At 41.5% G+C, this 27,077-nt stretch overlaps 1 protein-coding gene across 1 annotated transcript in view; it reads left to right on the top strand.

Moving 5' to 3' along the window:
- Positions 1-27,077, top strand: part of LOC145359444 (SHC-transforming protein 1-like) — an 85,398-nt gene that overhangs the window by 43,669 nt on the left and 14,652 nt on the right. Inside the window, exons 3-10 of the mRNA XM_080213992.1 lie at positions 4,094-4,157; positions 8,641-8,760; positions 14,787-14,840; positions 20,077-20,128; positions 20,693-20,819; positions 20,990-21,167; positions 22,597-22,669; positions 24,658-24,846. Coding sequence (XP_080070118.1) covers positions 4,094-4,157; positions 8,641-8,760; positions 14,787-14,840; positions 20,077-20,128; positions 20,693-20,819; positions 20,990-21,167; positions 22,597-22,669; positions 24,658-24,846 — 857 coding nt within the window. The remainder of the gene's footprint in view (positions 1-4,093; positions 4,158-8,640; positions 8,761-14,786; positions 14,841-20,076; positions 20,129-20,692; positions 20,820-20,989; positions 21,168-22,596; positions 22,670-24,657; positions 24,847-27,077) is intronic.

The following is a 27,077-nucleotide window of genomic DNA, read 5'->3' on the forward strand; positions in this document are numbered from 1 at the left end:
GTGTCTTCTTTCCTCTATAAAAGTCTCAGACTCTCTTAGATAATGGTTACACTAGAACTTTGGCATAGTTGCAAAGTGACAGCATAACTTTGGAATTGAAACTTGACCTTAGTCTAGAGGGAGACATTGAAATGCAATAGAAAGGGTCATCGCATAATACACAGGTCTAATTAACCGCAAGATGAATTTAAAAGATGCTTCAGCATTTTACAGGGTCCCCTGGGGATTTTAGTGCAAAATGTTCGCTTGATTTTTTTAATTTAAAGAGCACGCACTTAGAATCAGAGAATGGTTACAGCACAGAAGGAAGCCATTTGGTCTGTCAGCTCTCTGCAAGGGCAAATCAGCTAGTCCCAAGACCCAGCCTTTCATTCAGTGCTTATCCAATTCCCTTTTGAAAGCTATGATTGAATTTGCCTCCACCACTCTTTCAGGCAATGCATCCCAGATACTACGCATTTGCTGCATTTAAGAGAAACAGCTTTTCCTTGCCTCACAGTTGTTTCTTTTGCCATTCACCATATTGATGTTGTCTGGTTCTTGGTCGTACCACATATGGGAACAGCTACTCTTTATCTACTCTCTCTGGACCACCACCCCCCCCACCAAAAAAATTTTGAACATTTTGATCAAATTTCCTCTCTACAGAGAACAGCCCCAGCCTCTTCTGTCTATCCCTCTAACTGATGGATGATGCTTCATCCCTGGAATCATTCTTGTAAATCTTTGCTGTACTTTCTGTAATGCACTCATATCATTTTTAAAGAATGGTTTTCAGATTCAAACATAATACTTTAGTTAAGACAGACCCATTGTTTTCTAAACGTTCATAAATTCTTTGCTTTGGTACTCTATCCCTGGAATTCTACCACCATGCCCACCATGAAATTGGAGTGGGTGAAGGGCGTACAATGTAAATGTCAGTTCATCTCGGGCAGGATTTTCTCATCTTGCTTGAGTGAGGCCATAAAATCCCACCCTTTGCCTCTATTTATAAAATCTAGAATCTTGTATGCATTTTTAAACTGCTTTCTCAACCCGACCTGCATCCTTCAATAATGTGTGCATACAAACCCCACCCCTCCCCATTCCATGGTCTCTTTGTCCCTGCACACCCTTTAAAATTGCATCTTAAGAACATAAGAAATAGGAGCAGGAGTAGGCCATCTAGCCCTTCGAGCCTACCCCGCCATTCAATAAGATCATGGCTGATCTGAAGTGACTCAGTTCCACTTTCCCGCTTTCTCCCCATAATCCTTAATCCCCTTGCCTACCAAAAACCTATCTACCCGCGTCTTAAATCTTTATTTTTAAAGTGCCACTCCTTGTTCTTCCTACTAAAATGGATTAGTTCGCACTGTTCTGCATTAAATTTCACCTGCAATTACATCTGCCCATTCCACCATGTCCTCTTGAAGTCTATCATTTTCCTCCTCATAGTTCACAATACTTCCAAGTTTTATGTGAAATCTTGAAATTGTGCCCTGTACACCCTGGCCTAGTCACTGATATAGATCAAGAAAAGTAGTGTTCTCCTTGGAACTCCACCTATATCTGTACATCATACTTCAGCCTGGAAAAACAACTCTTCGCCACTGCTGTTTTCCTGTCACTCAGCCAACTTCTTATCCATGCTGCTACTGTCCCTTTCATTCCATGAGCTTCAGCTGTGCTGGCAAGCTATTATCTGACACCTTATCAAACAATGATGTTCATGTATACCAACCACATCATCTGCATTTCCCTTGCTAACTCTGTTACTTCATCAGAAGACTCAATCAAGTTAGTTAAGCACATTTTCCTTTATCCTATCAGTGCTGGCTTTTCCTAATTAATCCACACTTGTCCAAATGATTAAAGCTTTCTCAATACCGAGGTTAAACTGACTGGCCTGCAGTTGCTGGGTTTATCCTTGCACCAGTCTTTGAACAAAAGGTGCAAAATTTGCAATTCTCCCCGGCACCACATGTGTATCTAAGGAGAATTAGAAAATTATGGCCAGTGCCAACACAATCTCTACCCTTAGCGCCCTCTGTATGCTTGGATGCATCCCCTGCAATCCCAATGTTTAATACAGTTGACCTTGCTAATACTGCCTCTTTGTCAATTGTTGATTGATTTTGTGTTAAGAGAGTAATGAAATAGATGTGCCATGCTAAAGTAGCAGCCTAGCCTAAGACTATCCTCTCCCTGAACAAGAGTGGTGAGAATCCTAAGACGAAGAGTTTCTCCCACCCCACTGCTATCCTTCCGATGAGAACAAAAGTCTCTGTCTGAGAGCTGCCACCCCCACTGCAGACAACAGCAGACATCAGGTGATCTGTACTCTGCTACTTGACTTATTTCCCCAAGCAGAGAAAATAGAGGACCTTACAATGGAGACCATTTGAGAAACATTAACTGTAACATAATTAGATTGATTTCAAGACAGAAATGAAAGAAGTCCAGAACAAAAGAACTTGACTGGAACAGAGCAAATTACAACAAGATTAAAAAAAACCTTTGCATTCGCAGATTAATTGGAAGGGAAAAAAAGATAAGTTAGCAACTGAAAATATCTAAACAGTTTCAGAAAGATACAATCAAAAGTATGCCAGTAAAATATATAGGAGTGCATTGAACAAATGGAAAGACCAAACCTTATTTCAAGCCAAATAAAGAAACAAAGAAAAATGAAAGCTAAGTCAAAATAACAAAATTCCAAAAATTGAAGATAGGAAGGCTAAGATAAAGTTCAAGAACATTTGTAAAGATAATGAGCAATGAAAAGCCTTTTATGGATTAATTGTTAGGGGGGACAGTGGGGTGGTGGTATTGTCATTGGACAAGTAATCCAGAGACCAGGGGTAATGCCCAGGGGACCTGGGTTCAAATCCCGCTATGATAGATGTTAAAGTTTGAATCTGTCAATTCCTCAGGTCCCATTATCAGATCTTCGCACCCTCTTTGAACATGTGCAATCTATCACCCCACTGCACTTAACTTGCAACAAAACCTCAGCTATGCTGGGAGTTGTAATCCACAGTCCCAAAAACATACAACGTATATCTGAAAATACAAATTGCCTCAAAAGACCTAACAGATTTGGTGAAGATCCAAATGGCATATGTCAACCCCAGCCAAAACTCCACTATCAATACTGAGGGGATGAAATTGGTTAAACGGGTCACAGTGATAGAGCTTGGGTTTGGAAAGAGAAATTCTCTGTCAAAATTAACCATAAATTGTGTTGCCTTTGTCATTGTAGACAATGTGCTACTCAGATGCATAAACTCGAAAATTTGTCTCACTTATAGGAGCTGTAATGTGCAAATTAATCATTTAGATCATAGAATCCTAACAATGCAGAAGGAAGTCTGCACCAACTCTCTGACAGAGCATTTTAGCAAGGCCCTATTCCCTATTTATCCTACTAATCCCCTAATCTGCACTTCTTAGAATCCCTACAGGGCAGAAGGAGACCATTTGGCCCATCAATTCTGCACCAACCACAATCCCACCCAAGACTTATCCTTGTAACCTCACTTATTTACCCTGCTAATCTCCCAGGCACTAGGGGGAAATTTATCACGGCCAATCCACCTGACCTGCACATCTTTGGAGTGTGGGAGGAAACCGTGGAAGAGGCCCACACAGACACAGGGGGAACATGCAAATTCCATATCAACAGTTACCCAAGGCTGGAATCAAACCCAGATCCCTGGTGCTGTGAGGCAGCAATGCTAACCACTGTGCCACCGTGTCATCCGTAAATCATGTTCTTGGTTAATAAACTAGATGAAAGAGCAAGACCTAATTTGTCGGGCATCGACCTTGTCAGGAAAGGTGATTTTAATGAGCACTACTTGATTGGATGATATCAAGCTGATAGTTTAGATTTTTGGAACTCTGACTTTATCATCTGATTAACGTTCTTGACTGACATCATTAGTTACCTGCATGAATAATTTGTCTTCAGATGGGATGGGTTTACTGTTCATGTCCTTAACCAACTTCTATTATTTCTGCATCTTTACAGGACTGAAAAATGCATTAAGTTTAGTTTATTTTTTAACGTCACTTATCAATAATTGCAATAATTTCTATTCCACAGAGAAGCAATAAGCAGAGTGTGTGAGGCTGTACCAGGTGCAAAAGGAGCTGTGAGAAGAAGGAAGGTAAATATAGTCCCAGCATGCATACTTTTTAATAATGATCATGTAAATCAATGTTAGTTGTGGCACGTATAAATGTGGGACACATTTATACATGCTGAGTTTATATATTCTTTTGTAATCAAACAAATTATACAATATATCACGTGAATTCTAAAGTAGAAACTTGATTGAGAAATTCATATAATAATCAATTTAATTGGAGATAACCTTCCTCACTGTCCACCATGCCACCAATCTTGGTGTCATCTGCAAACTTACTAACCATGCCCTCTATGTTCTCATCCAAATCATTAATATAAATGACAAACAACAGTGAGCCCAACACTGATCCCTGAGGCACACTGCTGGTCACAGGCCTCCAGTTTGAAAAACAATCCTCTATAACCACCCTCTGGCTTCTCTCAAGAAGACAATTTTGTATCCATTTGGATACCTCATCCTGGATCCTATGAGATTTAACTTTATGCAATAACCTACCATGTGATACCTTGTCAAAGGCCTTGCTAAAGTCCATATAGACAATATCAACTGCACCGTCCTTATCTACCTTCTTGGTTAGCCCTTCAAAAAAAACTCAGTTAAATTTGTGAGACATGATTTTCCACTCACAAAGCCATGCTGATTGTCCCTAATCAGTCCTTGCGTCTCTAAATGCCTGTAGATCCTATCTCTCAAAATACCTTCCAACAATTTACCCACCACAGATGTGAGGCTAACAGGCCTATAATTCCCAGGCTTTTCCCTGCAGCCCTTTTTAAACAAAGGCACAACATTTGTCACTCTCCAATCTTCAGGTACCTCACCCATGACTATCGATGATTCAAATATCTCGGCTGGGGACGTGCAATTTCCTCCCTAGCCTCCCACAATGTCCTGGGATATACCTCATCAGGTCCCGCAGATTTATTTAACTTGATGCGCTTTAAGACTTCCAGCACCTCCTTCTCTGTAATATGTACGTTCCTCAAAACATCAATATTTAATTCCCCAAGTTCCCTAACATCCATGCTTTTTTCAACAGTAAATACTGATGAGAAATATTCATTTAGGATCTCACCCATCTCTTGTAGATTCACACATAGATGACCTTGTTGATCATTAAGAGGCCCTACTCTCTCTCTTGTTACTCTTTTGCCCTTTATGTATTTAGAACCATCGAATAGAAACATAGAACACTACAGCACAGAAGCAGGCCCTTTGGCCCCTCTTGGCTGTTCCAAACCATTTTTCTGCCTAGTCCCACTGACCTGCACCTAGACCATATCCCTATACACCCCTCTCATCCATGTACCTGTCCAAATTTTTCTTAAATGTTAAGTGAACCCGCATTTACTACTTCATCTGGCAGCTCATTCCACACTCCCACCACTCTCTGTGTGAAGAACCCCCCTCCCCCCTTTATAGAAGTTCTTTGGATTCTCCTTTGCCTTATCTGCCAAAACAATTTCATGTCCCTTTTTTGCTCTCCTGATTTCTCTTTTAACTCTACTTCTAAACCCACTGTACTCTTCAAGAGATTCACTTGATTCCAGCTGCCTATGCACATCATGTGCCTCTTTCTTCTTCTTGACCAGGGCCTCAATATCACAAGTCATCCAGGGTTCCCAACTTCTGCCAGCCTTGCCCTGAACCCTGATTAACACACTTTTGAAAGCATGCCATTTACCAGAAGTCCCTTTTCCTTCCCACAGACCCCCCCAATTAACTTTTGAAAGTTCCCACCTGAAACCATCAAAATTGGCCTTGCCTCAATTTAGAATATTAACTTTGGGGACAGACCCATCATTCTCTGTAGCTATCTTAAAACTAATAGAATTATGGTCACTGGTCCTAAAGTGATCCCTCACTAACATTTCTGTCACCTGCCCTTCCTTATTTCCCAAGAGGAGGTCGAGTTTTGACCCTTCTCTAGTCAGGCCTTCACATACTGAATGAGTTACTGTGAAAATCTCCAAGTCATCACACTCCAGTGCCTGTTCAAGCACATTGAGGGAGAATTTAGCATGGTCAATGCACCTAAGCAGTACGTCTTTCGGACTGTGGGAGGAAACTGGAGGACCCAGAGAAACCACACCGACAAAGGAAGAACATGCAGACTCTGCACAGTCATCCAAGCTGGGAATTGAACACAAGTCCCTGGTGCTGTGAAGCAACAGTGCTAACCACTGTGCCACCATTTATCATGATGTGGAGATGTCACGTTGGACTGGGGTAAACACAGTAAGAAGTCTGACAACACTAGCTTTAAGTCCAACCAATTTCTTTGATAGTAAACTCGCAAGCTTTCGGGGTTTGCCCCTTCATCAGGCAAATGGAGAGTTCTGGCCTCAGACAGAGCATATAACAGCATAGATAGTTTACAGATTACTGATTAGAATGCGAGTCTTTACACCTGACCTGCTGTTCAAATCTTAAAGTGGCCAACAATGAGAATGGAAGGAGCATTAAGCCCAGGTTAAAGAGATGTGTGTTGTCTCCAGACAGTACAGTAAGTGAGGTTTAGCAAACCCAGGCAAGTCATGGGGGTTACAGATAGTGCGACATGAACCCAAGATCCCTGTTGAGACCGTCCTCATGTTTGCGGAACTTGGCTATCAGTCTCTGCTCAGCAACTCAGCGCTGTCGTGTCTCGTGAAGGCCGCCTTGGAGAATGCTTACCCGAAGGTCAGAGGCCGAATGCCCGTGACCACTGAAGTGTTCGCCAACAGGAAGGAAACACTCTTGCCTGGTGATTGTCAAGCGATGTTCATTCATCCGTTGTCGTAGCGTCTGCATGGTCTCCCCAGTGTACCATGCTTCGGGACATCCTTTCCTGCAACGTATTAGGTAGACAACGTTGACCGAGTTGCAAGAGTATGTACCGTGTACCTGGTGGATGGTATTCTCACGTGTGATACTGTCATCCATGTCGACCCGGCATGTCTTGCAGAGGTTGCTGTGGCAGGGTTGTGTGGAGTCCTTTGGACTCATGGTGAACAATCACTGAAACAACTATATAATGATATCAACAAGTTCCACCTCACCATCAGACTCACCATGGGCTATTCTCCAGAATTGGTCGCATTCTTGGACACACGCATCCCCATCAAGGACGGTCACCTCACCACTTCACTGTACCGCAAGCCCACAGACAACCTCACAATGCTCCACTTCTCCAGCTTTCACCCTAAACACGTTAAAGAAGCCATCCCCTATGAGCAAGCCCTCCGTATACACAGGATCTGCTCAGATGAGGAGGATCGTGACAGACACCTCCAGACACTGAAAGATGCCCTCAGAAGAACAGGATATGGCACTCGACTCATCGATTGGCAGTTCCGATGTGTCACAGCGAAAAACCGCACCGACCTCCTCAGGAAACAAACACGGGACACGGTGGAGAGTACCCTTCGTCGTCCAGTACTTCCCCAGAGCGGAGAAGCTACGACGTCTTCTCCGGAGTCTTCAACATATCATTGATGAAGTCGAACATCTCGCCAGGGCCATCCCCACACCCCCACTTCTTGCCTTCAGACAACCGCACAACCTCAAACAGACCATTGTTCGCAGCAAACTACCCAGCCTTCAGGAGAACAGTGACCACAACACCACACAATCCTGCCACTGCAACCTCCGCAAGACATGCGGATCATCGACATGGATGACATTATGTCTCCATGTTCTTCCTATCAAAATGCATCAGCTCACACTTGTCTGCATTGATGTCTCAATCCATTATGAAAATAATAAATTATGTGGAGACGAAGACATAGTCAAAGGTGAAAAGAGAAGAAAAGGATGCTTCATAAATCAAGAAGAAGTAGATGTTGTGTGACACCAAATTAACTTTTAAAAAGCTATAGGTCGCAGGAAGGGTGAACAGCTGCAGAAAATAATGAACTTCACAGTTGGAACCTCTCTCCCTTTTAAGGATATTTTTGTGTCTGAAGTTGATATCATTGCATTATTTAGAGGGACTATTTAAATGATGCAGGCTAATTAATATTTAATTTCCAGTTTTTTATAAGGTATTTGACTTTCCTTTACTTAGGTACAATTCCAGGGTTGAGAGGACTGGTGACCTTTGACCATATTGTACCATTGTTATTTAGAAATCCCTTCAACAATGGGGGCTCCTAATTTTCCCTCTGCAATGTCCTCAATGAGGGCCATGAGGTTGGTCTCTTGCAGTATGAGCTCCCTGATTGGAGCATCAAGGCTACTGAAACTCTGGATTCTGAAGCACCCTTAGGAATGGAATTGAGTTCATAAATAAAAGGAATCTAGTGACGGGATACCGGCCTCTCAGGTGCCATTTCACCCTCCCGCCATCTGAGGAAATCCCTGGCTTCACTCAGCATCTTTCCATGGCGACCTAGCCAAAATATAACAATCATCTTAGCACACCAATCATGTTGACAAAGTTTACCTTCCTGCCTTTTACAAAAAATTAAGAAATAAATATTTAGAAGACAAATTACTTTGGCCGTATTTGTAATTGCAGCCTCCCAGTAAAGGGTTGTCTACCATCTTGGGGAAAAGTAACCTCCAGTTTGCAGGAATGAACATTGTAATTAGCATCTCTACAAGCAGTGTCAACTTGATGATCCCACACTCCAAGCAGGTAAGGGTTTCTCATGAACTGAGATATCTTATGAGAATGATTTTAACACTTGGCGATGAAGCAAACTGCATGATATTGGTTATGTGTCTTCAGTGGTTAGTCTGCCCTATCCAGACCTCAGGAGTATTTGCATAAAGTTGGTGACTGCTCGTGCCATTTACAATGCTACTAGGGGGGGGGGGCATTGACTGCCTAGCAAAGGCACTGGATGGCAGAGTCACAGTATACCACTCCTGTCAGTGGGTGTGAGGCAGTGATGTAGTGGTATTGTCACTGGATTAGTAATCCAAAAATCCAGGGCAAGATCTGGGGACCCGGGTTTAAATCCCACCACAGCTGATGGTGAACTTTGAATTCAATAGAAACAACTGGAATTAAAAGTCTAACGATGACCACAAAATCATTGTCGATTGTCTTACAAGCCCACCTTGTTCACTACTGTCCTTTAGGGAAAGAATCTGTCATCTTTAACCAATCTGGCCTACATGTGACTCCAGAGCCATACTAATGTAGTTTATGCCCTCCGAAATGAGGGCAGTTAGAAATGGACAATAAATGCTGGCCCAGCCAGCAATGCTGAAATCCTATAAATGAATTTATATCTGCCAAAGCTTGCCGAGAAATAATTTTGTCCTAATTTTTTCTGTTACTGACATGTTGTCTTCCAGGTAGCAATTTATCTAAAATGGATACTGCATCAAATTCCTCTTCCCTGGTATAGATTGCTTCAGTTGTATACTTAAAATAGCCAGAATACTGAGCATATTACATTTAACTTGTTGCCTAGTAACTTAAAACCTATCACAACTTGCCATTATTTCTGTTTTCACTTATAGGCTTATTTAATTACAGTGTGTACATGTCAAGCTAATTGGCACCTTTTGAAGACATTTGTTTACAGTTCCACAATTTTGTATTGATTGACTCATAGCAAAGAAAAAGGATAATACGACAGACAGATAATCATTTCTCATGGTTGTTATAGCCATTTGGCAAAAATGCAAAGTAAATCAAAAATTGGGGCTCAGAATTATCATAGAATCCCTACAGTACAGAAGGAAGCCATTTGACCCATTGAGTCTGCACTGACAACAGTCCCATCCAGGCTCTATCCCCTTAATCCCACGTATTTACCCTGCTAGTGCCCTCAACATGAAGGAGCGATTTACCTAACCTGCCAATCAACCTAACCTGCACATCTTTGGAGGATACCAGGGCACCCTGAGGAAACCCACACAGCCACAGAGAGAATTTGCAAACTCCATCCAGTCACCCGCAGCTGGAATTGAACCTGGGTCCCTGCTGTTGTGAGGCAGCAGCGCTAACTGTTGTGCCACCGTGCCACCATTTAATTAGCAATTGGATTGCCTCTTTTACCGACATGAAACAATATCCAATTTATTGTATTGATAGGAATGAGTCCCATTTTTTCCAATAACACTACAAAATAAACTTATTTCTTTGCAACAAACCCCTTTATTCTTCCTGTCTTTTACTCAAGATGGGGAGCTTTTGACTTTTATAGGCCTGTCCCAGAACTGAATTTTTGCAGTGAGGGTGTGGAGAGTAGTCTGGGTTTACTGGGTTCTGAGAACTCTTCAATGTCATGGAATGGGATAAACTACTCCTGATAAATACACTGTAAACTGGAGGAGAAGGATATGAGCAATGTTAGTGGCAGGATTACAGCCTTGCTCGAGCAAGACCAGAAATTCCTGCCAGAGGTCAACGGACATTTTCGTTGTCCATCCCTCGCCTGCTTCAATTCCATGGCAGGTGAGGTGATAGAATTCCAGAGTAGAATTGTAACTGTAACCAAAATATAATGTTTAAAGTACGGAACACATGCCTTATTCACCCATCAAAGAATATAAAGAACCTGAAGCAAGGTTTGGTTACCTTTGTTGGTTATGATGTACGAGGTGACTGTTATGCAAGACAAAGGAGATGAGTCATCCTCCACTTTGTAATTCATTACTTGTGCAGCATTTACGTTGGTTGTACATGTCAGATGGAATGCAAAATGCCTGAAAGAAAATGCAGAAGAGTATTAGATAAAAGATGTCTGTAAATCAGATCAGTGGTGGGTTAGATGACCTACAAACTGCCTAATTTTTGATATAAAATGTTCATAAGAACATAAGAAATAGGAGCAGGAGTAGGCCATCCAGCCCTTCGAGCCTGCCCCGCCATTCAATAAGATCATGGCTGATCTGTCGCTGCTCAGTTTCACTTTCCCGCCCTCTCCCCATAACCCTTAATCCCCTCTCCTATCAAAAACCCATCAACACGCGTCTTAAAAATATTTAGCGAGGCAGCCTCCACCACTTCAACGGGCAGAGAATTCCAGAGATTCACCACCCTTTGAGTGAAGAAGTTCCTCCTCAACTCCGTTCTAAACCGCCCCCCTTTTATCTTGAGGCTGTGCCCCCTAGTCCTATTGTCTTTTTTGAGCGGGAAGAGTCTTTCCACCTCTATCCTATCCATCCCATTCATCATCTTATACGTCTCAATGAGATCTCCTCTCATTCTTCTAAACTCTAACGAGTACAAGCCCAGTTTATTCAGCCTCTCCTCATAGCTCAACCCCCTCAACTCCGGTATCAGCCTAGTAAACCTCCTCTGCACTCCCTCCAAGGCCAAAATATCTTTGCGCAGGTGCGGCGCCCAAAAATGCACACAGTACTCCAGTTGCGGCCTCACCAATGCCCTATACAGCTGCAGCAAGACCTCCTTACTTTTATATTCAATCCCCTTCGCTATGAAGGCCAGCATCCCATTCGCCTTCCTGACCACCTGCTGCACCTGCAAGCTGGGTTTTTGCGACTCATGCACAAGGACCCCGAGGTCCCTCTGCACCGTCGCCTGCTGCAGTTTTTCGCCTCGTAAGTAATAGTCCTTCCTACCATTTTTCCTACCAAAGTGGACCACCTCACACTTGCCAACATTAAATTCCATTTGCCATTTCCTGGCCCATTCGCCCAGCCTATCTAGATCCTTCTGCAGACTCTCCACACCCTCCGCACAATTTGCCGTTCCCCCAATCTTGGTGTCATCAGCAAATTTCGACACTCTACACTCGGTTCCCTCCTCCAGATCATCTATATAAATGGTAAAAAGCTGAGGCCCCAGCACCGACCCCTGGGGCACTCCACTAGTCACCATCCGCCAATCCGAATAGCACCCGTTGACCCCCACTCTCTGCCTCCTATTTGACAACCAATCCTCTATCCACGCTAACACCCTACCCCCAACTCCATGTCCCTCGACCTTCTGCAATAACCTCTTGTGAGGCACTTTGTCAAACGCCTTCTGAAAATCTAGAAAGACCACATCCACCGGCTCTCCTCTATCCACCGCCCTAGACACATCCTCATAGAACTCCAGTAAATTTGTCAGACACGACTTCCCTTTAATGAAACCGTGCTGCGTCTGCTCTATCAAGCAATTCCCTTCAAGATGCCTTGCAATTTCCTCCTTAATGACAGATTCTAACATTTTACCTACCACAGACGTTAAACTAACCGGCCTATAATTCCCCGCCTTTTGCCTGGCACCCTTCTTAAACAACGGCGTAACATTAGCCGTTTTCCAATCATCCGGCACTTCCCCGGAATCCAGCGACGTTTGGAAAATAACCACCAAGGCATCCACTATCACCTCCGCCATTTCTTTCAGAACCCTCGGATGCATTCCATCCGGTCCTGGGGACTTGTCCACAATCAGCCCCTCCAGTCTGTCGAGCACCGCCTTTCTAGTAACAGTAATGTCATTAAGACCCTCCAGTCCTACCACCTTTCCATCTCTAACACCCGGCAAATTATTCACGTCCTCCTCCGTGAAGACAGAAACAAAAAAGTTATTCAATACCTTAGCCATATCCCCATCCCCTACCACTAGGTCCCCTTTCTCATCCTCTAAAGGACCAACATTCACCCTAGCCAGCCTCTTCCTTTTTGTATATTTATAAAAACTCTTGCTATCCTTTTTTATATTAAGCGCTAGCCCAGCTTCATAGTTTCTCCTACCTTTCCTTATCAACTTCTTTGTCAATCTTTGTTGACATTTAAACCTCTCCCAATCCTCTTCTCGCCCACTACTCTTAGCTACTCTAAATTCCTCCGCTTTTAGTTTAACACTTTCCTTCACCTCCTTTGTTATCCGCGGCTTATTACCTCTCCTCCTACTATCCTTTTTGACCATCGGAATAAATTTCCGTTGAGCACCAAGAAAGATCTCCTTAAAGATCCTCCACTGCTCCTCAACAGACCCTCCCTCCAACGCGCTCTCCCAGTCCACATTCGCCAATTCTTCTCTCATCCTACCGTATTTCCCTCTATTCAAACAAAGGACGCGTGTCCGGGAACCCACTTTCTCCTCCTCCATCTGCACCAGAAACTCCACCATACAATGATCACTCTCCCCAAGAGGATCCTTCACCACAAGGTCCCTAATTCTACCCGCTTCATTACATAGCACCAGATCCAAGATAGCTCGCTCCCTCGTCGGCTCCAACACACACTGTTCGAGGAAACTATCCCGGCAGCATTCCAAGAACTCTTCCTCGAGCCCCCCACGTCCAACATGGGTCGACCAATCAATATGCAGATTGAAATCCCCCATAACGACGGCCGTCCCATTCCTGCACGCCGCACTTATTTGCGCGTTAACAGCCCGCCCCATCTCCAGATCATTATTCGGGGGCCTATAGACACCCACCAGCGTCTTCCTCCCTTTGCTGTTCCTAATCTCCACCCACAACGATTCCACCCTCTGCTCCTTGGCTCCAATATCATCCCTTGCTACCACCGTGATGCTATCCTTAATCAGTAGAGCTACGCCCCCCCCCTTTTCCCTCCTGCCTATCCTTCCTAAACACTTGATAGCCCTGTACATTCAGCTCCCAGTCCCTGTCACCCTGCAGCCACGTCTCTGTAATGGCCACCAGATCGTATCCATTTGTGTCGATCTGCGCCATCAGCTCATCCACTTTATTCCGAATGCTTCGTGCATTCAGATAAAGTGCTTTCATCCCAGCCTTCACCTGGACCCTATTTGCCGCAACGCCACCAACTATACTCACGCCCCCTACTCCCTCTATTATTGGGACATCCTCGGCCTCTTTCCTTACATGTACATTCTCCTTAACTTTAGACCTCGTAAGGTCACCTACCCTCACACCCTCCCCCCCCCCCAATTAGTTTAAAGCCCTGTTTACAGTCCTCTTTACTCGATTCGCCAGCACTCTGGTCCCAGCCCGGTTCAGACCAACCCCATCCCTCCCGAACAGGTCCCACCTACCCATCTTAATAAAATATATCATCTTAATAAAGCACTAAAAAGACATTGAAATGAGAGAATGATATGACTGAGGTGCTGAAAGGATAAAAAGAAAGGCAGAGGAAATTGGGGGAAATAAACTGGAAGTGAAAGGGGGCAGAAATTATAAAGGAAAATGCTTGAACCAGAGGATGAAGAAATACAAGACTTTGCCCCAGTACTGACCAAATCTCTGGACCCTGGTGTTACCTGAAACATGAACATACTTGCACACAGATAAAATAAAAATTCAGATCCAAGAGCAGCAAAGTGCGCAGGAGAAAGGCCAGGCCCAATTTTAATTCACTCAAACTTCATTCACTTAGAATTAAAATTGGGCTCCTTGTTTCTGAAGCATTCCTCATTACAGCTTTCTCTGGTTACTTCCCAACATATTTCTCCAGAAGTTTGGTAATGCTAAAACTTTGGCTGCTCATTTACTGTCCCCATATATTTCCCTTCAATTTTTCTAACTTACCATCATTGTTACTTTATTAGGTGAAACTCTTCCTCTTTGCTAAATGAACCATGTTTGTTGATTTACTGACAAAGTTAAAAAAAATCTTTAAAAAACCTTAAAAATCAAAATTCTAATTTCTAATTCATTCTGGCCTCGATCTGCATGTTTGGTTTAGGGGTTATTTTAAACTAGAAAATAAATATCAGAAATCCAGTTCTAGATTGGTAAATGCTTTTTTATTTTACAGATCATTGCCAACCACCACATGCAGTCAGTCTCATTTGCCTCTGGAGGAGATCCAGTGAGTACATCATCTCATATCCGATTATGATGCATCATTACATTTGCAGAAGGAAATGTATGTCTCAAACTGGATGTTGTTAGTAATGGGATATTGTGATCTGCAGTATTTTTCTTTTATTAATGTTGTATGTCACTACTTTCCCTTACTATCCCACCTATCTGTACCTCCTCGACAGCATGGTATAGTAGCTAATGTGTGAAGTCACCATCAAATACATCCTTCCAACCAAACTATAGAATCCTTACAGTGCAGGAGGTCCATCAAGTCTGCACCAACTCTTCAAAAGAGCATTTTATCCTGGCCTTCCCCTCCACCCTACCCCTGTAACTCCACACACTTACCATAGCTAATCCACGTATCCTATACCTCTTTGGACACCAAAGGGCAATTTAGCATGACCAATCCATCTAAACTGCATATCTTTGGACTGTGGGAAGAAATGCACACAGGCACGGGGAGAATGTGCAAACTCCATAGAAACAGTGACCCAAGATCGGAATTGAGCAGGGTCCCTGATGCTGTGAGGCAGCAGTGCCTGCCATTGTGTCACTTATCTAGAGCCAGATATAATCTAGTTGATTAGTGAATCAACCATCTAGATCTTAATGTAAAATATTATAGAGTTTTTTTTAAAAACTTTGTTCTCCCACCCTATCCCCCCGTGATGAACTGGGTTACATGAAAATATTCTCAAAATGGTATATTTTTTTGAAAAAAATCACGCTGTTTAGTCAGTGGTGTTTACAAATGAACATAGTTGGCAGTACAGCTAATTTTGCACAATACAAAATTGTTTCTGATATTCGCAAATGTGCAACATAAGCACAGGAGTTTAGAATATGGGCGGTGGTTTGGATTTCTGTCATTAACCCCACAAGGCAATAAACACCAGTTGAGTAAAATGGCAGAATTGCTATTGATTGTGCTTTTTGTGAAAAAGGTGCAATCGTACCTGCAATCATATTTATCTTGTACAATAGAGGCTTTACATCAGAATTATACAATGCATAAAATATAAATGACTCCTGTTTCCAAAAGGAATTGTTCCTCTGTTATATTATGTTATTCCAGTAAAATTTTGGAACTATATATTCATGCAACTGCATCCAGACGGCCATATCACTGACTACTGCACTACAATCTATATGTCAAACAAAGTGTCTGCATGTGGAAAATCAGAGAATCAGAGAGGCACATTCGATGAAACTCCATCAATTTAGTCTTAAAGGGTGATTATTTTGAACTTCTGAGAACCACAAGATGTAACACCCTCCATAGCACGGTGACAGAGCGGTTAGCACTGCTGCCTCATAGCGTCAGGGATCGGTGTTTAATTCCAGCCACGGGTGACTGTCTGTGTGGAAATGGTATGTTCTCCCCATGTCTTTGTGGGTTTCGTCTTGGTGCTCCAGTTTCCTCCCACATTCAAAAGATATGTGGGTTAGGTTGATTGGTCATGCTAACATGCCCCCTACTGTCAGAGAATTGACATGGTGAATATGTGGGATTATGGGGATAGGGCCTGAGTGGGATTTATGTCAGCGCAGGTTTGTTAGGCCAAATGGCCTCCTTCTCCATTGTAGGGATTCTGAGTTAGTGGTTTAGAAATTTGTAAGCAGGGCAGAGAATTTTTTTTTGTCTTGACTGTAAATGAACAGCTTTTATTGGCAATTGGGGGCCCTGGAGAAGATGATGGCGATCTGCTGCCTTGAACTGCTGCAGTCCTTGTTGTGTGGGTACACCTGCAGTGCTATTATAGAAGGAGTTCCAGGATTTTGACCCAGTTATGATGAAGGGATAGTAATTATAGTTCCAAGTCAGGATTATCACAGAATTGTTATGGTGCAGAAGAAGGCCATTTCTGCACCGGCTCGCCAAATGAGCATTATGGCTTAGTACCATTTCCATGCCCTTTTCCCCTGCATATTGTTTCTATTCAAGTCGTCATCTAATGCCTATTTGAATGCCTCGGTTGAACGTGCCTCCACCACACTTTCAGGCAGTCTGTGTAAAAAAGAACTGTTTTCTAACGTCGCACTTGTGTCTTTTGCAAATCACCTTTAAATCTGTGCCCTCTCGTTCTTGATCCTTTTACAAGGGGAGACAGTTTCTCCCTATCTGTTCTGTCCAGCCTCCTCATGATTTTGAATGTCTCCATCAAATCTCTTCTCAACCTTCTCCTCTCAAAGGAAAACAATCCCAACCTCTCCAATCTATCCTCATAACTGAAGTTTCTCATCCCTGCGACCATTCTTGTAGACCTCTTCTGCACTCTCTTCAATGCGTTCTGATCCTTTCTAAAGTGTGGCATCCAGAACTGTCCACGATATTGCAGCTGAGGTCTAACAGTGTCTTGTATAAGCTCAGCATAACTTCCTTGCTCTTTTTTCCTAACCCCCTATTAATAAAGCCCAGAATACTATATACTTTATTAACTGCCTGTCCTGCCACCTTCAATAACCTATGCACATATACACCCAGGTCTCTCTGCTCCTGCACCTCTTTTAGAATTTTACTCTTATTTTGTGTTGTGTCTCCATGTTCTTCCTATCAAAATGCACCAGCTCACACTTGTTTGCACTGAACTTTACCTGCCAATTCCACAAATTTGTATATGGCCTTTTGATGTTCTACACTGTCCTCTTCACAATTTACAGTAGTTCCAAGTTTTGTATCAAACTTTGAAACTCTTCCCTGCATATCAAAATCTAGACCATTAATGTATATTGGCAAAAGCCAAGGTCCTGATGCCGATCCCTAGGGAACACCACTGCAAACATTCCTCAGCCTAAAAAATATCCATTAACCATTCCTTTCTGCTTCCTATTATTCAGACAATTATGTATCCAGATTGTTACTGTCCCTTTTATTCCATGAGCTTTGTGTCTGTTGTGTAGCACTATATCAAATGCATTCTGAAAGTCTGAGTACACCACATCAACAGCATTCCTCTCATCGACCCTCTCTGTTACCTCTTCACAAAACTCCAGCAAGTTAGTTAAACTTGTAGGGAACGTGCAGGTGGTGATGTTCCCACGTGTTTGCTGAGTTTACTTGTAGATGATAGAAGTTGCAGGTTTGAAAGGCGTTGTTGAAGAAACCCTGACGAGTTGCTAATGATATTTCCTCTGAGATTTTGAAGAACCTTCTAGCTATGATCTAGAAAGCATTCCACAGTTAAACTATCTCAGTTTGAAAGATTGTTTTCTCCACTTTTTATTGAGTTTTTTTAATTGTTCTGTTATCAAGGACTGGGATGATATTCCATCGCAATTCTATTTGGAAATTGGACAGGGTTAGCCTACTTTGAAAGTTCTCTTCAACAACCATTGCACTGAGAGTACATTTACTCTGCTAGTTGAAGCACAGGTTTTCCAGTGCAGAGTTCAGGCTGCATTTGAAGTATTAAAAATGTAACATTAATCATAAATAATGCTCTGGCAACTAATGAGCATACCTCTACTAAATAAACAGCTAAGGTATCCTTTACCAACTTGGTTATAACAATGGCTTGTACTTCAATCGAATGTCCCTAACATCATCAACATCCCAATACACTTACAGGTGTGTCATTGGACAAACCTTAACATATGAGAGACTGTCACTGTCTACTGAAATGTGTATGGGTAAGACTTAGCCATTACCTTTCTGGAGATAATTTTTTTTTTCAAGTATATACTTGCAAGTTTGGCTCCAGCATTCTATTGAAAACAAAAGTGAAGAGGAGAGTTGGCGCTTAGCTGGGACACCTGAACCTAACCCTTGATGAGGATATCACTGGAGACTGTTTGCTAGGTCCTAGTTGGTCCGGGTGCATGTCAAAAAGTGAGCTGGGGAGGTGAACCCTTCCTACATCTTTTAAAAATTCAACACGACAGGTCATCTAGGCAGCAGTAACAATGGTATCCATTAAGATGTTTGATGGGCAGATGATCCCACTCACCCTGCAAATGTAAATTAAGAATTTAGACACCAAATTATAAATAAACCCAGAGACAATATATAAAATGGAAATTAATTTGATGAAATCTAGAAAGGATTTTTATTTCCAAAGCTATTGCAGTGGAATAGCAATCACTATAGTTGGACTAATGCAAATATTTTGATTGGCAAATAAGAGATTTTATTAGAGCAATTCAAGCTCTCTTTAAGGAACATTTGTTCTAATATTTGACCTCGACTTACTGTATTAACACAAAAAGAAAAAGGAAATGAGAAAAAAATCCACTTATGCTGATTAGAGCTGCAAACATTAAACATCATCAAGGAAGTGTCAGAGCCACATCGCTGATTTATTGAGGCATCTGAGTTCTGAACAAACACGTCCCTCCCCAAGTGCCACTTCTTTCATGATTCATTGCTGATTTGTCAGTGATTATCTTTACTTGCACTGCAGACATGGATATTTATTTCCTGTCAATTGATTAATATTGCTTTCACTTGTTAGTGATTGTTTTTAATTACAAATAATTGAAATTAATTTTAGAAGCTTTCAGAGACTACGGCTTTGAGATTATCTTGATGGGCAGCGCGTCTGTGATTTGTCTGGCAGCGCAATCTTGTTCATAATTTCATTACCTCACTTTATACTGGTGGGACATACAGCTGCAAAGATCAAGGCATGCAAATTGCAGTCATTTATTCATTAGCACATAGGAGTCCCTGAATAATTTTTAAAAACAAAATGGAAATGGAAAATGCTACAAACGCGTAGCAGATCAGCATCTGAAAGAGAATTGAGTGAATATTTTGGGTAAGGTCCTTCGTCAGAATTGGCACGGTCAGTCAGTGGAACCCCACACTGTTTTGTCGACAATGTTTTCCCTATTTTTACTTTTTGTGTGGCCTGTTTGTTGCATTATGTGATACAGCCCCATGCACCCACGCAATTCAGTGAAACATTGCCTGCCAGACCATGACAAATCTGTTAGAAACTCCTATGTGAAACATAGTGAGCTTTCTCTTTCAGGCATTGGCAAACCTGCTGTATATTTCTAATGCTTGTGCTTTTATTTCAGATTTCAAGCTGACTTGGTCTTTTTACCTGTGAGGGGTTTGTGTTACGATGCATATAGAGCCCTCTCTGTTTCCTATGTGTCCAAATCTTTTACTCCAATACCATTGTGGAAGCGCTTCTTATTTTAATACTAAATTTCAGATGTATTATTACAATGCCGTTGAACTTACTTTTGCCACATGTTACAAGTGTTAACCATAAATCTCACTATTTTAGGACACAACTGATTATGTTGCTTATGTTGCCAAAGATCCAGTAAATCAAAGAGGTACGTAACAGCTCTTGGGATTGTCAGCAATTTCTTTTGCATATTGCATTCCAACAAATCTAATGAAATTCATTCTGGCTACTACACTGTATTAATATCCTTGAAGTATAGGCTGTCTAATTTTACAATTTTCAAACAATGATGCAGTTTGCTTTTTTTCTCCAGGAGATATGGAAAATAAAATATAACACAAGCATAATTAGAAAGACAGATAGTAAATTGAATGCTATGATTGTATGAAATCCTGAGTTACGCACAGCATTGATCACTGTGAATACGTACAACTCTAACTTATTGCTTAACTATTTCATAATGTTCAATTATCTATATATCTTCCTAATGCGGAAGAAAATAATAGGCTAAATATTAATACTGGATTCCTGTCCTTGATTAACAGTGTTAATGTTGTTTAGCAATAATCAAACATTACTGTAAAATACAATCATTTCACAGTGTGCTTATTTAAAAGTGTAGAATTTATGTGACTTTCTATTGTTTGATATTCAGTCACCTCAATGTACAATTTCATACACAAAATCCAACCCATTTTACATTCCTTTCCAGCCTGCCACATCCTGGAGTGCTCCAATGATTTGGCCCAAGACGTTATAAATACCATAGGAAAGGCTTTTGAACTTCGCTTCAAACAATACTTGAAGAGTTCCCCTGTTGTTATTACACCTAACGAAAGGTCAATGCAGTTTAAAGTCCGACTTAATACATGTATTCAGGCGTTGCAATTTTTGTTTAAGAATTTCCAAAACATTGATAAGCACAACAAACTAACAAGTTCAGAAACAATATGATGAAGTGGTTTGCAAATACTGCTATAATGTCTTTGTTACTATTCTTATATTGCAGAAGACCAGGCCTTGCAATATGGAATGTGGAAAGTGAAGAGGATCAGAACCATGGCTACTATAATGAAATCCCAGGTAAACCAGCAGCTACTGGAATCCTTCAGAGTGCAAAAGTAGAAGAGGACGCTGCAGCCTACAGTAATGATGACCAATTGAAAAAGGATGGAGACTTTCCACAGGTTAGAAATGGTTTTTGCTAAAATGTCCATGTCAGAAAATGGGCAGGAATTTCTCTGTCATGTCTGTCACGGGAATCATAGTGGGCAAGACTGAAAATTTGGCAGACCATTTGAAGTTCGGGTGGGAATTTCCAGTCTTGGGGTTGGAAAATCCCACTCATGGAATCTAAGAGTCTTTCAATAAACGGTCAGCTTTTTCAAATGTGACTATCATTTTACAATAATTTGAAAGCCTCCTGCTGACTTTTCTGGCCATTCCCGCTGACAGGATCTTCTAATCTTGCCGATGGTGATCTCCTGCCGTGGGTTCCCTGGCGCTGGAGTGTACAAATAACGGGAAAACCCATTGATAATAGCAGGATTAGAAGATCCAGCAGCTGGCCAACGGTGGGTCACCTCCACTGCCACAAAACATCCTTTGGGGGTGGACAGAAAATCTCACTCTTTGTCTTTTGTGAATATTTATAATATGTAAGCAAGGCACGTGTTGTAAAGAATCGTCAACATTAAACAGATTAATAGATAAAACAAAGGCAAGGCTAAAGAGCAACTTTGCCAACATGGTAATTTCACTGACCATCTAATGACTTTGAATTTAACTATCTTCCTCACTCATACCTTTTGTCTCAACTCTCTGATTTCTGGTCTTTCTTTGTTCTTTTGAAGCTGTTACAGGTCATTAAAATTATTTATTATTGTCACAAGTAGGCTTGCATTTACACTGCAATGAAGTTACTGTGAAAATCCCCTTGTCGCCACATTCCGTCGCCTGTTCGGGTACATTGAGGGAGAATTTAGCACTTAACCAGCATACCTTTTGGACTGCGGAGGAAACGCGCACAGACACAGAGAGAACATGCAGATCTGCACAGACAGTGATCCAAGCCAGGAATCGAACCTAGGTCCCTGGCATTGTGAGGCAGCAGTGCTAACCACTATGCCACTTCGGTCATGTGCCAAATGCAACAAATAAGATTAGGGTTGTAGTCCCAGGTTTACCTCCTAGTGGAGCAGAACTTCCATTTGCCCTCTGAAGCTTATATATAACTGGAACCCTGATCCAGTTTCCTGGATATAGAGGGAGGACCATTGCCCTCAAGAAGTACTGCAATTGGTGCAGCAAAAGATTGAAGAAGATGCCTCACTGAAGGTATCAACCAAGTCATGGGCCTTCAGTAGGCAAATATTGAGGGCAGAGCTGAAGGTGGGGAGGCTGTGGCAAGTCCCATTTTTCAAAAATCTTGAAAAGTCCATGCCCTTGACTGTGGATTGAGTTCCTCCTTTCCTTATTTTGAGATTCCTGCTTCACCTTTCATATGATATGCTTGTTTGTGAGGGGTACTGAATCTGACTGAAGTATGGTTATATAGAAAGTCCTTGTGTTGAAATAGTTTGCCGATCCCTTAATATTGAATACATTGTTTTACAGAGTGCTACCCCATCATCCATCACCATTTATGAAAATTATTCAGATCCACAGAAACAAACCATCATTATGGCAGGTATGTCATATATCTCTCAGTTTAAAATTGTAAACTTTGGTCTACGTTGCAGAAACTTGTGGAGGCGGTGGGAGCCTTCGCCCTATCTTTCTATTTGCAAAGGTCCAATGCATTCATAAATGAAAGAAATTGAGCAAACAAATTACGAAATATTCACGGGATTTTAACAATGCAATGGAAGTTTAATTTGTCGTACATGCATTATGCCACATTTGAATATAGTCATTTTCATTTTTAACCCATAGTTCCACGGTAAAGTGCCAACATTTGTGCTTTCTGTTGCTTGTATTCTAAAAACAATTTCAGTTCCCTCCACTTGTAACAATGATTGCCAGAGGTTTTGGTACTGATTCTTCAACATTTCTATTTGTAGATAGAAGGGAGAGCAACGCTAGCATTAATTGTCCATCTGTAATTGACCTCAAAGGTAGTGGTGAGCCACTGCAATCCATGTGGTGAAATAAGCAGCAAATCCAGGCTTGCTTTATAAATACTCTTAGTCATACACAAAATTCTGAGGGTTTTAGACTAATACTTTGAGTCTCTTAAGCTGACAGTAGCTCTGGAAAGTGCTATTTATTTGTGTGCTAACTTTCTGAGGGTGATACAGGCTACCAGTACAGAATGTTGTTGGAGGCATTTTATACATACACAATGCTGCTAAAGTTAATCATTCCATTTGTATTATTTTGGCCTCCTTCACCCACAGAGTGGTTTGCCTACTACTGTTTTATAAATTTAGAACTTTTTGTGACTGGTACTTTTTATTTCTAGCAGCTACTTAGAGTCATAAAGGTTTGCACCATGGAAGTAGGCCCTTCGACCCAACTTGTCCATGCTGCCCTTTTCTTTTAAATTCCTAAGCTAGTCCCAATTGCCCACATTTGGCCCATATCCCTCTATTCCCATCTTCACCATGTAACCGTCTAAATGCTTTTTAAAAGACAAAATTGTACCCACCTCTACTAATACATCTGGCAGCTTGTTCCAAACATTCATCACCCTCCGTGTGAAAAAATTGTCCCTCTGGACACTTTTGTATCTCTCCCCTCTCAGCTTAAACCTATGCCCACTTGTTTAGACTCCCCTACCTTTGGGAGAAGCTGTTGACTTTCTAGCTGATCTGTGCCCCTCATTATTTTATAGACCTCTACAAGATCATTCCTCAGCCTTTTATGCTCCAGAGAAAAATATTCCAGTCTATCAAGCCTCTCCTTATAACTCAAACCATCAAGTTCCATTAGCATTCTAGTAAATCTCTTCTGCACTCTTTCTAGTTTAATAATATCTTTTCTATAATAGGGTGACCAAAATCATAGATACGTTCCAGACTCCTGAGTTGTGATTGTTTAAGGTATGATGAAATGGGTACACACAAGGCATACAACTTTTGTTTTAAAACATACTAGTGGATTTCCTCTTGCATTGCTCATGGCTAGAAGTTTTCCAGGAATAGAGATGTTTTATGCCAAGTAGTTTTATCCAGGCACTAATTTATCTGCATATAAAGAGCTGACTTAAATTCCAAATTGCCTTAACCTTACTGTTCGGAACTCAAAAATGCAGAATCCAAGATTACTTTGCTTGTCAGAGCATAACTTTAAATGATTTTATAAAAAGGATAGACGCAAGAAGAATGTTCCCGTTGCAGTGTCCAGAACTAGGGGTCACAGTTTGAGGATACAGGGTAGATGGTTTAGGACAGAGGTAAGGAGAAGTTCTTCACTCAGAAAATGATCAGCCTATGGAATTTGCTACCACAGAAAGTAGTTGAGGCCAAAACATTGAATGATTTCAAGACACAGTTAGATATAGCACTTGAGACAAAGGAGATAAAAGGATATGGGGGAAGGAAGGATCAGGCTACTGAGTTTGATGATAATGTTAAATGGCAGAGCAGGCTTGAAGGGCAAATGGTTTCCTCATGTTCCTATTTTCTATATCTCTGTGTCTGTTTCTATAAAGATCCTACATAATTAATATTTCAGGCAATTCATGGACTAGATTTCCACAAACAAATAGAAACATTCTGCCAATCAAAGCCACCAGCAGATCTGATCTTTTTGATGATCCATCTTACATGAACACACAGAATATGGAGAAACCCCCCTCTTCTGCCAAGAATGGAGCACCAGGACATAGCCTTGCCAATGTGCGCAAGGACGCATATGACCAAAGTAAGTTTATTCAAAGAATCTACAGCCAAAACTGAAACTTACAGTTATACCGCTACAGATGCAAAGTTTCAGAAGCCTCTTATATTTTTAAAGATAGGTATTCATTTGAACCGTTTTAGAATGTAATAGCAATGCTCACACCCCATGAAAGAGTTTAAAAAATATATTCAACCCATTGCGCTCCTTCCTTCCATCTACTATGTACACTTGACCTTATTTACTCACTCAACCTCGAATAATCAAAGTCATAGTATCTGAAGCACTCGACTTTGCTTAAAGAGTAAAAGTCAAATTCTCCCTTTCCATCGTGTAAAGGTTATCTAGAAACTCAAATATTAATGCAACCCTACACAATTTATGTACTATCAGATGCATTCCAATATAGCAGATCTTATTCCATGCAGATGTGTGCATCACCAGTAAAGATCCAGGCTGGAATTTTCTGATCTTGCATGCCCCACTACAGCTGCCAGCAAGGATGGAGAATTTAGCGCTCAACCAAATTTCTGTTCACTGCAGCAGGACTGGAGAGTCCCAGCAGGCGAGGTCAAAGAATTTCCGTTTCTATTTTTTCATTTAGGTGCCAACTAATTTCTTGCGTACTTCTAGCACTTTCAGTATCAGCACAATAGTCAATTTGGAAACAAGACATTAATTTGGTGGGAGTGAATTGACCACCTGTTCTACGCTCCTTCCCAACCAAAGGAAAGTTAGGTGGGGAAACAGGCACCAAATTTGTAACTTCCCCTTTAACACTCTACAGGCGTTTAGAGACGCAAGGACTGATTAGGGACAGCCAGCATGGCTTTGAGAGTGGAAAATCATGTCTCTCAAATTTGATTGAGCTTTTTGAAGGGGTAACCAAGAAGGTAGATGAGGGCAGTGCAGTTGATGTTGTCAACTTGGAGTTTAGCAAGACCTTTGACAAGGTACGCATGGTATGTTGTTGCATAAGGTTAAATCTCACAGGATTCAGGGTGAGGTAGCTAAAAGGATTCAAAACTGGCTTGATAACAAGCCAGGGGGTGGTTCTAGAGGGTTGTTTTTCAAATGAATGCCTGTGACCAATGGTGTGCTTCAGGGATCAGTGCTGGATTGACTGTTATTTGTCATTTATATTAATGATTTGGATGAAAATATAGGGGGCATGGTTAGTAAGTTTGCAGATGACACCAAGATTGGTGGCATAGTGGATGGTGAGGAAGGTTATCTTGGATTGCAATGGGATCTTGATCAATTGGGCCAGTGGGCTGACAAATGATAGATGGAGTTTAATTTCGATAAATGCGAAGTGATGCATTTTGGTAGACTGAACCAGGGCAGGACTTACTCAGTTAATGGTAGAGTGTTGGGGAGAGTTAAGAACAAAGAGATCTAGGGGTACAGGTTCATAGTTCCTTAAAAGTGGAGTCACGAGTGGACAGAGTGATGAAGAAGGCATTCAGCATGCTCGATTTCACTGGTCAGAACATTGAAGATAGGAGTTGGAACGTCTTGTTGAAGTTGTACAAGACATTGGTAAAGCCACACTTGGAATGTTGTATACAATTCTGGTCACCCTATTATAGAAAGTATATTATTAAACTAGAAAGAGTGCAGAAGAGATTTACTAGGAAACTCTGGGACTTGATGATTTGAGTTATAAGGAGAGGCTGGATAGACTGGGACTTCTTTTTCTGTAGCGTAGAAGGCTGAGGGTGATCTTACAGAGATCTATAAAATAATGAGGGGCATAGATCAGCTAGATAGTCAATATCTTTTTCCAAAGATAGGGGAGTCTAAAACTCGAGAGCATAGGTTTAAGGTGAGAAGGGAGAGATACAAAAGTGTCCAGAGGGGCAATTTTTTCATTCAGGGTGGTGAGTGTCTGGAACAAACTACTAGAGGTAGTAATAGAGGCAGGTACAATTTTGTCTTTTAAAAAGCATGTAGACAGTTACATGGGTAAAATGGGTATCAAGGGATATGGGCCAAATTGAGCAACTGGGGCTAGCCTAGAGGTTTAAAAAGGGCAGCATGGACAAGTTTGGCTGAAGGGCCTGTTTCCATGCTGTAAACCTCTATGACTCCAACTAATATTGGAATTTTCACCCTGTACTTGGATCTCTAGCATTGGCAGCTTATTTTCTTTTATTTGTATAAGCTGTACTCATTTTTTAGTTCTATCTGTTAAAGCTTTCATGAAAACAGCATCCAATAATTTAGAAATTTTAATGGAATACAATGTAGCC

Source organism: Carcharhinus amblyrhynchos, chromosome 28, assembly GCF_965287045.1.
Source record: "Carcharhinus amblyrhynchos chromosome 28, sCarAmb.v2.hapA, whole genome shotgun sequence".
NCBI classification, from domain to species: Eukaryota; Metazoa; Chordata; class Chondrichthyes; order Carcharhiniformes; family Carcharhinidae; genus Carcharhinus; species Carcharhinus amblyrhynchos.